This window comes from Vespula vulgaris, chromosome 18 (assembly GCF_905475345.1).
Source record: "Vespula vulgaris chromosome 18, iyVesVulg1.1, whole genome shotgun sequence".
NCBI lineage: Eukaryota > Metazoa > Arthropoda > Insecta > Hymenoptera > Vespidae > Vespula > Vespula vulgaris.
This window is the reverse complement of record NC_066603.1, coordinates 3,473,216-3,490,000: the sequence shown is the minus strand read 5'-3', so window position 1 is coordinate 3,490,000 and position 16,785 is coordinate 3,473,216. Positions and strand designations below refer to the sequence as shown.

At 28.7% G+C, this 16,785-nt stretch overlaps 1 protein-coding gene across 4 annotated transcripts in view; it reads right to left on the bottom strand.

Moving 5' to 3' along the window:
- LOC127070345 (uncharacterized) overlaps window positions 1-16,785 on the bottom strand; it is a 258,704-nt gene that overhangs the window by 87,882 nt on the left and 154,037 nt on the right. For all 4 annotated transcript variants that reach the window (XM_051008184.1, XM_051008187.1, XM_051008186.1 and 1 more), the window contains one exon: window positions 478-680. In XM_051008184.1, the coding sequence (XP_050864141.1) occupies window positions 478-680 (203 nt within the window). The remainder of the gene's footprint in view (window positions 1-477; window positions 681-16,785) is intronic.

Below are 16,785 nucleotides of genomic sequence, written 5' to 3'. Positions count from 1 at the left end.
TCTTTAAGCTTACTTTTTTGAGCGTTCTTCTTAGTAGGTTCTTAAGGCTCGTGAAAAATCCTGCCATTTTGTTTTTTTTTCTTTTTTTAGATACGGGTTGTTTTTGTTGTTTGTAACAATGTAACAAATGTTAGGTTAAAAAAAGATTCGTCCCGAGAAATTTGCATTTTTCTTTGTACGAGCGGAGTGCAAAGTGTGTATTAAAATAATTTGTTTTTATTTGTTTATTTAATTATTTTCTCGATTGAATTTTGTGACGTAAAGTGAGATTATTATTGATTTTATCTCCTTTTTTTTTTTTTACGATTAGTATCTAATATATCGAAATTAATATCGTACGATAAATAGATATATCGTGTTACACGCTTGAATTTCAATACTTTGTTTAGTAACTCAATTAGTTTTCGAAATTCGATTCGTATTGAGATACCCTGTACAGATTAAATTATAGAATAAATATATCCGAAATTTACTTACGTCGAGGTGTATACCAAGTTGTGGAAATGTTTGTATTTTGGGATCGTTGTCTGGTACGTATCGGAAAAATTCGTGTTCGTCCTTGTACCACTTGACGGAATAAAGACCAGCTCCACCCAAAAGTCGCCATTCGCATCTTAATTCGACTGTGGAACCTTCCTCAGCTTCCCTTGGCATTTTTATTTCAACTTTGATGTCACCACCTGAAAGACAAATGTTCGTTTTAATTAATTAATTTCATTAAAATATTCATCGATCGTTTAATAATATATTCCAAGTTGCGACGTTACAAAAATCTATTTTTTCTCTAATTCATAAAAATTATTAATAAAAATGAATATAGCTGTGCCGTATTAAAAATTGAACATTGAAAATTTTAATCGAACTTAATCAACGAATCTAATGATAAATTAATGTATCAATAAATCGGAGTTTAAAAGAATTCATGAAAATTTGATCAACGAATCCGATAAATTGAAAATAAGTAAGACGGAAAATTTAAGTTTGTAAAATTGTGATAAGATTTGATTAACGAATCAAGTGAAAAATTGATATATGAAAAAAATCTGAGTTGAAAAAATCGATGAAAATTTGATCGATGAATTGAATGAAATGCGACCAAATTGAAAATCTATAAAACAAAAATGTAAGTTTACAAAATTCGTGTCTCATGGATTTTCAGTTATTTCGATCACGATAAGGGTTGATCGACGAGTCAAATAAGAAATGAATGCATCAAAAAAACTCCGTTGAAAAAGTCGATAAAAAAATTCGATCAATGAATTGCACGAAATACAAAAAGAAAAAAAACAGAGAAAGAAAAAGAGAGAAAAATTCAAAATCGATACGACAAAACTGTAAGAAGTATAAAAAGTCACGACGAGAGTAGTTAATCAACGAACCAAATGAAACTCTGAAAATCAATGAATCGCATGAACCGTAAAAACGAAAAAAAAAAGAAAGAGAAAGAAAAGAAAAGGAAAACTAAAAATCAATAAGAAACAAAATTCAAACACGAACAATGAATGAAAATGAAAATAAGAGCTTCCTAAGGGATATAAGTATAATTCGAATAACTCGATAGAATAAAGATGATGAAAAAAGAAAAGAGGAAAGAAGAAAAAGAAAATAATAATAATAATAATAATAATCCAAATATAAACAAATATTTCGTTGTTTATTTTCATTGTTTATTTGTTCTGTTAGAAACGTTTTTATCTCGAGAAAAAGAGAAAGAGAGAGAGAGAGAGATAAAGAGTACTTGGTTATGTTTTTCTAACGCTTATTCGCCAGGCATTAAACTACTCTGCCATAAACATGACTTTAACTTATACGAAAATTATAATAAATTTTCCAGCAAGGACCGTGATTCTTCCTAGTACATACCGAAGTAGACATCTCTCTCTCTCTCTCTCTCTCTCTCTCTCTCGACACTTTAATCTCCGAGGACTATGCCGTTCCCTCCCTTCCGTAATACGAGCAGCCCCTCTTCGCTTATAATTTCGGGCGAGCGTGCAAACACAGGCCTGACTTACGCAACTTAATCTCGACTCTGTAATTTCAGCTAGGAAAACGTACGTAGAACCGTACTAACGTACAAACGTACAAACATAGATACGTATGTACGTACTATATGTAGGTACGTTCGTTCGTTCGTTCGTTCGTTCGTTCGTTCGTTCGTTCGTTCGTGCTCATCATCCTTGCCACTTGCCATTCCAATTTTGTTAATTCGTATCCACCAAATTAGAACGTTATTATACGAGACGCTATCGTCGTTCTTATTTTATCTTGATTGTGAAAGCTCTCGTTGCTACGTGTTACCTAATTCATTTACTTCTTCTTTCTCTTCTTTATTTCTTTCTTTCCTTTTTTTTTTTTTTAATCATGATTATCTTTTTCGTGTTTGTTTCATTCTTATCTTATTCATAAATTATTTTATTTTATTTTATTTTATGTTATTCGTGACATAATTATTTATATAAATTGATAAAGAAGAGGAAAAAGAAAGAGAGAGATCGCGTGTGTATATTGATTTTCAATTAATTTTTGACGATGATCGACAAAAGTACACGTTCGATTAATAAAAGAGAAAAAGAAAAGAAAATAGCAATGATAATATTCGTTTCTTTTCGTTTATTATTATTATTATTATTATTATTATTACAATTAATATTATTATTATTAGAATCGTTTATCGGATTTTTCATATCAACGAATCGAGCAAGCATTAAAATTTCGATTGATAAATTTCGACGTTCAAAGGAAATTGAGAAAGTTTTCGTTCGAAAGATGAGAATAATATTTTCAAAAGTTAAGATCCATGATAACGATGTGGATATATGAACTACTAATTTGGAGAATGTCGGAACTAACTGAGAAACCATTTGCAGTTGCCCTCGCAATTGCTCTCGCAGCTTCTACGGTGAGGAAATTGTAGAGGTGCTGACATTAAGTACACACACTCGTACTTGCTTGACCGTGTCGTCGAAGGTCCATCGAGTAGTATATAGGTAAACTAGCACAGTTGGATTAGCTCTTTGGCTTAGGATCATCCAAATTACAAACGTTTGATGTCTCATTCATAGGCATGGTCCCGAGTTCATGTATATCGATTAAATCATTTGCTCAAGTGTACTCAGCGAACTATGTCGTAATAATCTGTTAAAAGACGATAAGAAATAATACCAAATGAAACGAAGTAGAAAAGAAAAGATAAAACGAAAGGAAAATGATCGTCTGTTGCGATACTATATGAAATTTTCTTTTTTGATCTCTCTTTTGAAAATAATTATCATTATATGAAGGAAAAAATTGTAATAAAATATTTCATTGATCATTTTTGATCTTTTATTCGTGCGTGTATTATATCGTATTGATTAATTAATTAAAGAAATAAAATATAAAGAGATTGACAAATTAAAAGGAAAGAAAAGATGGGAAAGGAAATCGTTCGTTAAAAGATTCTATAAGTTTTAATCGTTATTAATTTTTGGATATCGTATAAAATGTAATAATAGAACGATTCATTTGTCAATGAATTAGACTTTACTACGTTAGCTCGGATTTATTTTAAAACATTGTTATTTTTATAAACATATGGATGCATTTACGCGTGAATATGTAACGATATTGCATTAAATGAATAGATAATAGAATAATTCATGCATCAATAAATTAGATCCTCTATTAGATTGTAAGTATGTTTTGGGATAATTCGTAGAAAAAATTGATATTATTCTAAACATATAATGTTAACAATATGTAACAATCGTATAAAATGAATAATAGGATAATACATGCATCAATGAATTAGTATTATATTATTATTATTATAATACATTTCGTGATTAGTTCAATTATAGGATATTGGTATAAACATATATGATTACACGTAATTGTGTAATTTTCTTTGATTACTCAATTACTTTAATTTATTGATCTTTGCTACAATATATTATTACATTACTATATGTATATATATATATATATATGTGTGTGTGTGTGTGTATATATATAACATACACTATATATATATATATACTACACTATATAATATCAATTATTAATATATATATTACTTATATCAACAGAAGATTTTTTCATTTATATATCACTTTTATTTTTTATATATTTATACATTTACATACTCACATATTTATTTCTTTATAACTTTTCCAAAGAGATATATCCTCCTCGTTTATTTAATAAACGATATGTGACATATTAGATTAAATAAATTTAAATCAAAAATCATTTCTATTGTCCAATGGAATTCTCCATGGTATGATGTAAAAGTCGATATTACGAATTGCCATGACGTTTCGTGAAATTAGCCTAACCGCGACGTCAGACACAGCTGTTTCCTGTATCACGTTGAACGTTTACGTTTTTCAATCTCCCTATCTCTCTCTTTCTCTCTCTCTTTCTCTCTCTCTCTCTCTCTCTTTTTCTTTTTCTTTTTCTTATCTATCTTGCTTCCTCTTTTCATCGTTTTTCCTTTATCGTCCTTTACTGACATCCTCCATCGAACACACACTCACACACACACTCACACACACATACACACACGTGTACACATATTTACACACACACACATACACGTACATACTTCAATCGCTTCTCTTCATTCTTGTTGCAATTTCCGTCGTTATGGCGAACTCGTCGTTACTTTGCCAATGCAGCTTGACGTCTCACAACCGTGCTTTCTCTATTCACGTCATCGTTTAATTTCTCAAGTACACCTGACGCATCGGGAAACTGCTTTACCTTCGAGCAAAACCTTCTGCTATCATCGAATCGGTACTTTGCGTCTTCGATCGTGCCACGATTATCCTTCGGTCGAGATAGATAGATAGATAGATAGATCGTATGTCATCTATCTATCTATCTATCTATCTATCTATCTATCTATCGAATAAGAGAATCGATTAAGGTTTTTCGAAACTTTGCCATATATTTTCTATACGAAATCTATAAAATTTGACGTATGAAGAGATACACGTGAAATTAATTTCGATTAATAGTGAAATGATATTTACGAGGAATAGAAAGTTTGGAAAATGAAAATTGTTAGAAATTAGGATTAGATAAAAGGAATGATTTATAATAATGGTAAGTTTGAAAATAGTGCTAAGCTCATTTTTCAATATGAGAACACATTAATTTTAATGCGTTTTTACTTTACAAGCTTTAATTTATCTTTGTGCGTTTTTGAAAAAAATAGAGAGAGAGAAAAGAAGAATAGTTTAGTTTTTCAAAGAAAGTAAATTATATTTAATATAATATAAAAAATTATACTACATTGCTATACTATATATCATACATTATTTAGTACTGTTAAATATTTTTGTGTATATTATTTAGTGTATCAATCATTTTTTAAAAGAGTCGTTCTCTCAAAAGAGAAGATATACAATATGAACATTATATTACACTTATAATTAATATATTATAATTATACTATAGGAATAATTATAAATATAGTTACTATAAATTTATATAATAATTTATAAAATAATTTTAAAGAGAGAGAGAGAGAGAGAGAGAGAGAGAGAGACAAAGATAGTGTATGATATGATGAAGTATAATATGTAGTATTATATTATTATTATAATATAAATATAAAATAGTAACCTTTTATATATATATGTGTGTATATATGTCTAGTCATATCATATAATATTTTTACTAACTCGATAAAAAATTGGATTGCAAAACGCTCAACTTTTCTCAACGAATTAACTCGTCATCTCCTATTTAACAAGTTAATCTTTCGTAAAAATAAGATCAGATCTTGTTAAATATATCGACGTCGTTATCAAGTATATAAATAGTTACTATCATTTGAAAATTCATACAAATACATCTTTATAATATAAATACATATCCGTCTTGTTTGAAATAATTAAGTATTAAATAATTCATCGAATAAACAAATATTTATTAAGATGAAAAAATTCACACACAAGCATATTTCTAAAAAGGTATGTGTTATAGATCGTATACAGTACATATTCGTTTTATTTAAACTATTTAAATATCAAAGGAATAATTAAGAAAAATTAATATAATTTATTAGAAGAGATCAGTTGTTGAAATTAAACCAAGTCAAATTAAAAAACTACCAATTTCGGGTTTTAATTTAAATCCCGAATTGCGTCGTCCCTTCTATCCCAATAATACTTGATTATGGTAAATCGTGTCGTCATGGAAATCAAGCTCCCTTCGTGAGACCCTTTAGGTGGTGAAAAGGTAGGGCCAACGGAGTTGACAGCCTTTACAACATCCTCTCGACTTTGTCTTTCATCTTTTTCCTCGACTTAACCTTCATTATCTTGCAAGAGAATTGGGGAAGTTGTTGCGAGAACTGTACAAGCGCATATATGTGTTTGTGTGTGTATGTATGTGTTCGTATATATACACAAAAAGAGAATAATGAGAACGTTCAATCATTTTACTTTATATTTTCACAGTGTTCTCTCTCTCTCTCTCTCTCTTTCTTTTTTTTTCATTTTTCTTTTTCAATTTCATCTTTCCTTTTACACGTTGAAACTACCCTAACAATTATTTCCTTTAACGTATACAGTATGCTAAATAAAAATTAAACGTAAATTTGTATTCCTTCGAATCAAAAATTTATTACGATATATTACATATTTAAGATCGTTAAGAGAAAAATTTTTCTAACATAATTATCTCGCAAAGTTTACTTTATTAAATAGTAATCTTTTTGAATATTAAATGGAATATATATATTTCTTAGATATCAAAGTATTACATTTCATAGATTCCGTTCGTTTCGCTTTCTATTACACTGATAATTATTTCTTTTACTATATACAGTACGCTATGAAAATTAAATGAAATTAAACGTAAATCTTTATCTCTACGATCAAAAATTTATTACGATATATTATACATCTATGATTATTGAAAGACAAATTTTTCTGATATAATTATTTTTCAAAGTTTCCTTTATTAAATGACAATCTTTCTGAATATTAAATCGAATATATATATATATTTTTTTTAAATATCAAACTATTACATTTCATGGATTCTCTTTTACTTTCTTGTTTAGTTTCTTGTCTTAAACAAAGTTTCTTGTCTAATATACATAAAAGAGAGAAAGAGAAAGAGAGAGAGAGAGAGAGATAGAGAGATTCTTTTTGTATTAGATCAAAATCAAATGGCTAGATTTTCTATGCGCGTTTATACAGACAAAAGAGAATTCGGTATTGTTTTCCGATTGAATTGTCTGCTCTATTTTACCCAACTCCATATCTCAATGTCCGTTCTATGCACACTTCTTGGAGATTTCTCGTAAACCATCAATTTTAAATATACCCTTATGAATATCTGAAATACAATGAATATCACATTCTGTTTCCTTTTTCTCTTTTTTCTTTCTTTTCTTTTCTTTTCCTTTTTCTTTGTACGATTATCGATAGATCAGGAGAAATGTAACGAATTGTTTTATATATATATATTTTTTTATTTTATTTATATATATATAGACATATTTTTTTTATATTTTTATATTAATTTTTCATCTCCTCTCTCTCTCTCTCTCTCTCTCTTTTTCTAAAAAATAAATAACATCATAATTGATTTAACAGAGACAAAGTTATTCGATTTAAACATGAATTATTATCCGCAGTTAATCATTAAAATTAATCGACTGACAATAATTAATAAAATTTTCAAAATCTTCTCTAATAGATACTCGTTCCCATAAACGTTAATTGAAACAATACAAATACTACAAATTCTATTAAATATATAAAATCGACTAATAATCGAACAATAACGTGCGATTAATTATTCTTCATATCATTCTTAATATCATTCCTTTCGTTTAATCCATCCAACTTGAAAATATAAAGAATAAATTATATCCTACCTACGTAGACACAATACATCGACAATTCATTCGTTTTTTAGTGACGTACACATTGTCGTGGATTTTAACCACTACGATCCTCTTGATTGCGATCGTTCGTTCTTCCGATTGGCTTTCTGAAAAATACCGATCGAAGCTAAGATTCGGGCAAACACGTTCCTACCAATTGGAAAACGACTTGCTCGTTTGGAATCTCATTACCGTGAAAGCTTGATTGCCTTCCGCGGGAAAAAAGCGGTACGTTTTTAAAGAGCACTAATGCCGCGTCGGCATTACGAAGTGAGAGAGAGAGAGAGAGAGAGAGAGAAGAGAAGAGAGAGAGAGAGAGAGAGAGAGAGTCTGGACGTCGTTGATTTTTACGATCCCATTTTAACAGTTGAATTTTCCTTCCTCTTTAATATCAAGAAAATGGGATAGGAAAAGATTCTTCTAGAAGAGAAAATATATTATTATCGTCCTTCCCTACTCTACTAACTTTCAACCTTCCCTTTTTTCTTTTTTCTCTCTCTCTTTTTTTTTCTTTTCTTTTTTTTTGTGAATTTTCTTCCTTAGATACTCTAAAACGACTCGACTTTAAATTCAATTACATTTGGATTACGAAAAGGAATATCAACGTTGCGATATAGTACGACATATAACGTAGGAACGGTATTGATAGGTGGTCGGTTGATTGATTGGTTATATTGATTAATATTTTCGATTTTATAACTTTAATCAGGCCTTTTTCTAATTTTTAGTTTTTATTTATCTTTCTTCTTTTTCTTTTTCTTTTTCTTTTTTTTTTTCGTTACTTTTGTCGAACGTTAAATAGAATATCGAAAGTTTTCTGATGGGATTATCATTTGTTTTGTTTCTAAGTGCGATTGTTCTATGGTTTCTATGAACGTATTATTTAAATTAATTCTTCTTGAAGTATTAAAAAGGAAAAAAAGTATCGTTCGGTAATGGTATAATATGATATATCGATTTCGATGAAATTTTTGAAAAGGAACAACGAATGTTCGTTTAGGCGATGTTATAACGATAATAATATTTTTGATTTTAAATGTAATTGAAATGTGTGATATGTGTAATTGAATTTAAATTTCATTTCATTTCTAATATAGAAATGGGTATGAAGAGTTTGATATTAGTTTCGACTTTTACATTAGAATTATCGATTTTTATTTTTTCGTCACGTTTGTCGATTCGACGAATACTTAGAAAAAGATAGCAAAAAAAGAAAAAATACATTGCATATGCTATTATAGTTTATTTAATATTTATTATGATTAATGATTACTTTATTTTACTTCGTAATAAGGAAAAGCTGCGTTTATTTAACATTTCTTTTTTAAATAAGTTTTTAAATCATTTATTAATGTTTTTTCTTTTTATTACTTTTTCGAATTTGTTATATTTACAGTTAGTGTAAAGTGTAATTGAAATATGGTATAAAATTCAATTTAAATTTACATTCGAAGAAAAGCGATTAAAAATATATATATATATATATATATATATATATATATATATTACAAAAAGGATATCGATTTTAAATATAAAATCGAACGATCCCCTAAACGCGCAACATATAATTCAAATTTAAATTCGTTCGAATTTTCAAAAGAATTATCAAGAGTGCTGTATTAAATGATAAAACAACGATAACGACAACACAGGCGTGATTAATTAATACAATACAATAGAATTTTTATTTAATTCCTATGATAATTTTCAAACGAACACGAACATTTTCGAAAACGTTACAATAATCTTAATAATAATAACAACAATAACAACAACAACAACAAAAATAATGACAAAATTAAATGGCTGGTTCGATGTATCTGCCAAAAAGAAACAAAAACCACTTTGATCATTTGAACTAAACGAAAATAGAAGTTCACTTGACTGATTCGATACAACCCGAAAGCAACTCCGATTGACAAGCGAAACGAATTCGTCGTCAATTTTTGTAACAAATTTTCGACATGGCCTAGAAATCTATACCACCGTTGGGTATACCACCTACCTACAACATACCGTACGTACGTACACATATATTCGTTTCAGTGCTTCGTCAAGCTACTCCTTTTTTTTTGTTCTCTCTTTCTCTCTCTCTCTCTTTTCTTTTTCTTTCTTTTACGCGTTCGTTGCTTTTGCGGAATTCATTTTTGCGGCAAGCCGAAGAGCACCGAGTGAAAATTGCCATGAGTCTGGCAACGGTTTTGGCTTCCAGCTTTCTTCTTTTCTTCTCTTTCTTTTCTCTATAGTTTTCTATCTCTCTCTCTCTCTTTATTTCTCTCTATTTCTCTCTTCGTCTTCTCCCTATATTTTTCCTTTTTTATTTTCATTATTATTATTCTTTTTTTTTGTTCCTTCCTTTTATCCTTACCTTCCTCTTATCCGAAAAACTTGCACGCTCAGGTAATCGTAAACGCAGCTTCAAATTCAGAACGCGATGGTTTTCGGTCGGTTTCCATTATGGTCGTTCGCGTATGCTCGACTTCAAGTGGCTTAGCCTGTCTTACAAAAACTATCCTAGTAAAAGCAGTATGGAAAAAAATGTAAGAGAATTAATGGTTAAGAACGTACGTTTGTTTTTCTCTTCGTTTTTCTTCCTTTTTATTTTTCTGTTCTCTTTTTTTTTCTTTCTTTTTCTTTTTTCTCCTTCTTTCTTTCTTTTTCCTCCTCTCATTTTTTTTTCCGAAAGTACGTCAAACATTCTTCTCTTTTCTTTTTTTTTTTTTCTCTTTGTTTTCGAACAAAGGAGAATGCAAGGTGCAACGTGAATTTTCCTACATTCTTAATATTCTTTTTAAATAATACTTTAGTTATTTTCTGTTATTATCAGTAATATTAAATTATTAATAAATTTATTAATAAACATTGAAATAAATTATTATTATTAATATAAAATTAATAATAATACTTATTAATTATATATTATTAATATAATAGTTATTAATATATTCGATAATAATTTAGTTATTTGTAATAATAATTTTGCAAAGTAAAGAACGATCGTACGGATAATCAATTGTTATTAATAATAACGATAACATTTCAATATCGATATAAGAGTTAATTGGAATAAGATATTACCATTCGTAGTTAGAGAGATAATCGAAAAGAAAAGAAAAGAAAAAAACAAACAAACGACATAAATATAGATTGAAAAAATAACCACGAAGAAAACGAATATCGTTTTCTTATTTTCTCATAAAAACTTTTCTTTTTATATATAAATAAAATTTTTTATATATCAATGTATATATATATATATATATATATATATATATATATATAAAATTTCTTTATGTAAAAAGTTTTTCTTTTTATATACAAATGTTTGTATACATATAAAATATTTTCATATAAACAGTGTTTCTTTTTATATATAAAAAAAAGCTCGTTGAATTCGTGAGGAAAATCTAGTCCGATGCGATATATAACAAATAACGTTTTCAAATTATATACTGTCATTTATATATATCGATAAATATATATATATCTGTGTGTGTGTGTGTGTGTGTGTGTGTGCGCGCGTGTGTTTGTGTTTCACGTACATACTTCTTTCATCGTGAAGTCCTTTATGAAAATTTTGACGTCACGTACGGTGAGAACGAAACTCGTAACGGGAAGAAGTTTCGAGTCCTGGTTAATGCGTCGTAACAGGGTCGTGCTCGACATAGCACATTATTAAAATCTACGAGCGAGGAAGTGCACAACTTCGCGGTTCTCTCATTACACACTAACGCACACGAATACGTAGCCACCATTTGCATTTACGCATCGGTCACCAAAGGAGAATAGATATATATATATATATATATATATATATATATATATATATATATATAAAGTAATATCTACGTATTATATACGTGAAACATGTATATGTATTATACATACCTATACATATATACATATATTTCTATATAACTACACTATATATGAATGTGTATACGTATACGTATACGTGAACCATGTTATGTATATACATATATATATGTATATATACATACATAGATATATATCAACTATATACAAATATGTATATCTATAAGTATATGTGAAATATATGTAATATATATATATATATATATATATACAATACATGTATACGTATAGAATCCCTATAGTAAAGCATAGAAGATCCGTGAAGAGTTTCTAAGATAGATTGCTAAAAGTTTGAGCGAACTATAGCGTTCGTCTAGGTCATCTCAACTCTCTCTCTCTCTCTCACTCGTTCTATCTATCTATCTATCTATCTATCTATCTATCTATCTTTTTCTTTCTCGTTATAACGCGTTCTACCTATCGAGACACACCCATTCTCGATCCCATTTGCCGGTGATCGAAGTTTTTGATATAGCCATCTCGGTGTGTGGTACACAGAGAACCTTCTCTCATAGTTGTCATCCTTCTCGTCGTGCTTCTTGCCGTAAAGCACCATTGAAACAGGCTCGATCGGTAGAACGCGATCGAGCGTTCTCTGCAAACGACAGCGAGATTAAAGCGAGCGTCATTATTGTGACCCTACATGCTATTCAAGAAACTAGCGAGTATTCTCGAAAAACTTGTTGGGATTTTCTTTTCTTCTTTTCTTCTTTTTTCTTGCTTTTCTTTTCTTTTTTTTTCTTATTTTTATTTTATATTCTTTCTTCTTTCTCATTTCTCCTTCCTCCTTTTTCTCTATTCGTTCGTTGGTTCGTTCGTACGTTTGTTTGTCTGTTTGTTTGTTTGTTTGTTTGTTTGTTTGTCTGTCTGTCTGTCTGTCTTTTTTATTCTTCTCTTTTCCTTTCTTAAGACATCCTTCTTCTTTATGGGTATATGAAAGAACATGTGAAATGGGGTTCGTTCAGTAATGAACATCTCGAGGAAAGTTGAACTTGCTCTAAAGAAAATGGGATTTAAGTGAAAAACAAATCGTTTTCGTGGTTATTGATTTTGTTTTCTTTTTTCTTCTTTTCTTTTCTTGTTTTTTAATTTTTTTTATACAAACGAAAATATTCTCTTCGCAATATGACCAATCCCAATTTCATAGAATAATTCTCTAGTGGTTGGGAAAAAGGAGTATCATAAGTCATATACATTTTGGTCATACACATGTGATAAGTATGCTAATGTATTATATTCTGCATTACTGCTCTCCTCTTTGCTTATGGTTATATATATATATATATATATATATATATATATATATATATCCAATGGAATGGGAGATATGTTATCAACTTTGAGGTAGAAAATCTAACATACGATTTTATGTAGCAATTTTAATATTTAATATTTATGATATGTAAGAGTTTTTCATTTTTTTTTTGTGATCTAGAAATGAAGAGGAAATAAATTCATCAATAATAATAGTAATAATAATAATAATAATAATAATAATTTTCATAATATTAACAATTAGAAATTATGTTCTAATATTTTCTTTAGAAAGTCTTTTCGTTTTCGACTTTCATTCAATTTCCATAATTAATCAAATTAACAATTCGCAAATTTATAAAATTATGAAATTTAAAATATAGATGTATCTGTTACGTCAGCATTTTAAAAATTTTTCTTACGAAGAAACGTTTCACGAATTCTGAAATTTTAATTGATAAGTATATCACGTTAATTTATTTGTTAAATCAAATCAAATAAATATATACGAGTTAAGGAAAACAAAAGGAGAAAATGTATTCTCATATTTTAATTTTATAAAAGTATAAGAAAATACGTGAAAATATTAAAACGATGAAGAAGTGTTCATAATTTTTTAATAAAACGTTTCATTGATATCGATGTTCGCATCACGAATTCATTTCAAAGTATTATAGTTAAAATCGATCGTTGAAAATTCGACCTTATTTTACATTCTTATTTTACGAGTTAGCAAATCGTAAGAAAAAGAAGATATGTTGTTACGACAGAAATTTACTTTCTTTAATTAAAATCGTTTAAATTACGATGTGTTATAATTTATATAGCAACGGTTAAACGATATTACGTCTCGTAAAGCTATTAGGTATTGGATTAAACGACGTAAAACTAACAGTGTAATGATAAAATCGATTACAATTACAAAGTGTTCTTTCGCAAGACTGATAATTCTCACTTAGGGTAATTTCAAGAGCGATGACATACTTCTTTTTTTTTTATAGCTTCAATAAATTATCAATTGATTAAATTCATATAAATATAATAATCATTATCAGTTGAAATATTTAAAAATATAAGCTATATGTAAAATCGTGAGATTCGTTTCAACTACAAAAAGCCCTCATCGTTGTCGTCGTCATTCTTATTTTATTTATTACCATTTTATACCGTCTCATAAAAGAATTATTGATTTAACAAATAAGTGTTGTACGAAACGAAACAAATAGACAACAATATCACTATAAAATCGTCGAATATACAATTTTGAATTCGTTTATACGCGAATTGTTTTCTGCTTGTTTTTTATTTTATTTTTATCAGGTCACACGTCACAAATAGTTTTCGTTAAAACGTTATGTACCTAGATATATACGAATTTACAAATAAAAACAAAAAGTCTATGAAATGAAAACTAGAGAAATAGAGAGGGCTTGTTCGATATACGAACGTATAATCTTCTTTCTCGATCGTGTTTACAAAGTGCGTTATTCCAAAGGTATACATATTTTTTTATTCGTCGTATATTTTTTTTCTCATTTTTTTCATCGATAGATCGTCATGATTGACACGATATACGTATATTGGTCAGTGTTCGTCAGAACTCGTTAGTGTATTACTATCACTCGTTATTTTTTCGTAAACATTATATCAGATTGTTTAAACGTTTTACGTAAATGTCGTCATAGTATAATTTTTTTTTTCGCTAATATCACATTCATCATATCTCGTTCAATTTCATTATTCGTCATTCTATATTCGCGTAATTCATCATATTCTCTCGAACTATCTCAGAAAAGAAAAAAAGAAAAAGAAGTGATTAAGAATTTCTATCGATCAAGTTTTTACCATAAATTATGAATTATAAATAATATAATCGATAAAATCGATGAAAAATTCAATGGAAGTTTTTATAAAATTTATCTCCGAGATTATATATGTATATATATATATATTACTATTATATACATAATAAATAAAAATATATATAATAAAGATAATACAACAAGCAAAAAAAGAAGAAAAAAACATATATATATAATACAAATAAAACAAGCTATCGATTTATTTTCTTTTCTCCTTCTATTTATTTCTTCTTTCGTTAAAAGAAGAATAAGTACAGTGATCGATCGTTGAATACAATAGCCAATTTTTTAATGTCCTTTTTCCCCCTTTTGAAAAATTGTTCCATTGTCTCCCCTTTCTCCCTCTCTCTCTCTCTCTCTCTCTCCTACCCTCTTTCACACCCCCTTTCTCTTTTTTCTCTGTCTTTCAGTCTCTTTCATACTTAACGAACAATGTGACCGGCCCAAATAACGACGTTAACGTGGAATCGAATTATCCTACGTCGAGGTTAATACAGTACTGTGACGTTTTCCCTCGTCGTCGTTGCGCAACATGAGCTCGACTTGTAGCCAGCCCTGTTTCCGAACTTCAACTCCTCTCTCTCTCTTATTCACTCACTCACTCACTCACTCACTCACTCTCACTCACTCACTCACTCACGTTACGCCCGTCGCCATCCGCCATCGAAAGCAGCACAGCACGGAAAGCAGTCCCTCGGCGACCATAATTTATCGCGCGCGTGTAATCCACCGGGTATCAACGCAGTACCACCTCCTTCTGTCGAAAGAACGCGTGATTCATGCTACGGACAATAATGCCGATGTCTTTGTTACACCGAATACGTATACGATACGGTCTTTCTACTTTAAGAGTTCTCGCGGTTGTTAAATCGTAATTGAAATTTTCTTAGAAATACCAATTTTATTGGCGTGTAAATCTTTTCTTCTTCTTCTTCTTTTTCTTCTTTTTCTTCTTTTTGCTTTTTCTCTTTTCTTCTTGTTCTTCGTGTTTGTTCTTCGTTTTCTTTTTCTTTTCTTTTCTTTTCTTTGATTTATTCTCCTTACTCGCTAATTGGATTATTTTATTCTTTTGAATCCTTTTTTTTTTTTTTTTTTATCGAGCATTGACGATCGCAGAAACGAAGTGTTATCGAGGAAAACGGATCTTACTCTTTTTCTTTTTCTTTTTTATTTATTTATTTTTTTTTTTCATATTACTTCGTCGACCATTTAATCGGACATTTTATTTATGTTCTCGTCAGAATCGCGCGAAGTTGTTTTATCATGTGATTTGTATTTTATTCTTATTATATTTTTTCTTTTCTTTTCTTTTCTTTTTTAAGTAATCGTATAGATATATAATGTATGCAGTATTTTACAGACATATGTGTACGTCTAAGTGATATGAAATTCAAGTTTTGATTGATTTGGATTTCTTTGGTTATTATTTTATTAATAAGTTAATTCGATAGTTTATTTATTTTTTTATCAATACATATTTCTGATTGTGAAAGATGTATCTTTAAAAAAACAAATTTTAATCTAATTTTATATATATGTATATATAATTTTGTCTTCAATTTTTCTTCTTTTTTTTTTTTTTCTTTTTAGAGACCGCCATTTTTCACGAACAATATTGTAGATATAATACATATGACTTTCTAACATTTAAGAATTATTTTTTATCATCGAAAAAATTGTAGTAATACTTCACCCCTCGCCAATACGATAATAGTTTATTCGTTAGAGAAATTCTTTTCGCGTTAAATAAATAAAAACGATGGCACCGATGTTGAATTTAATAACTCCGATGCGTGTGTCAACAGTATCGTGTTGTATTTTTTCAATCTGCCAGGGAAATAAAATTTTTTCACTTTTTTTTTTTCTTTATTTCTTCCTTTTTTCTTTTTTTTTTTTTTTGCACGA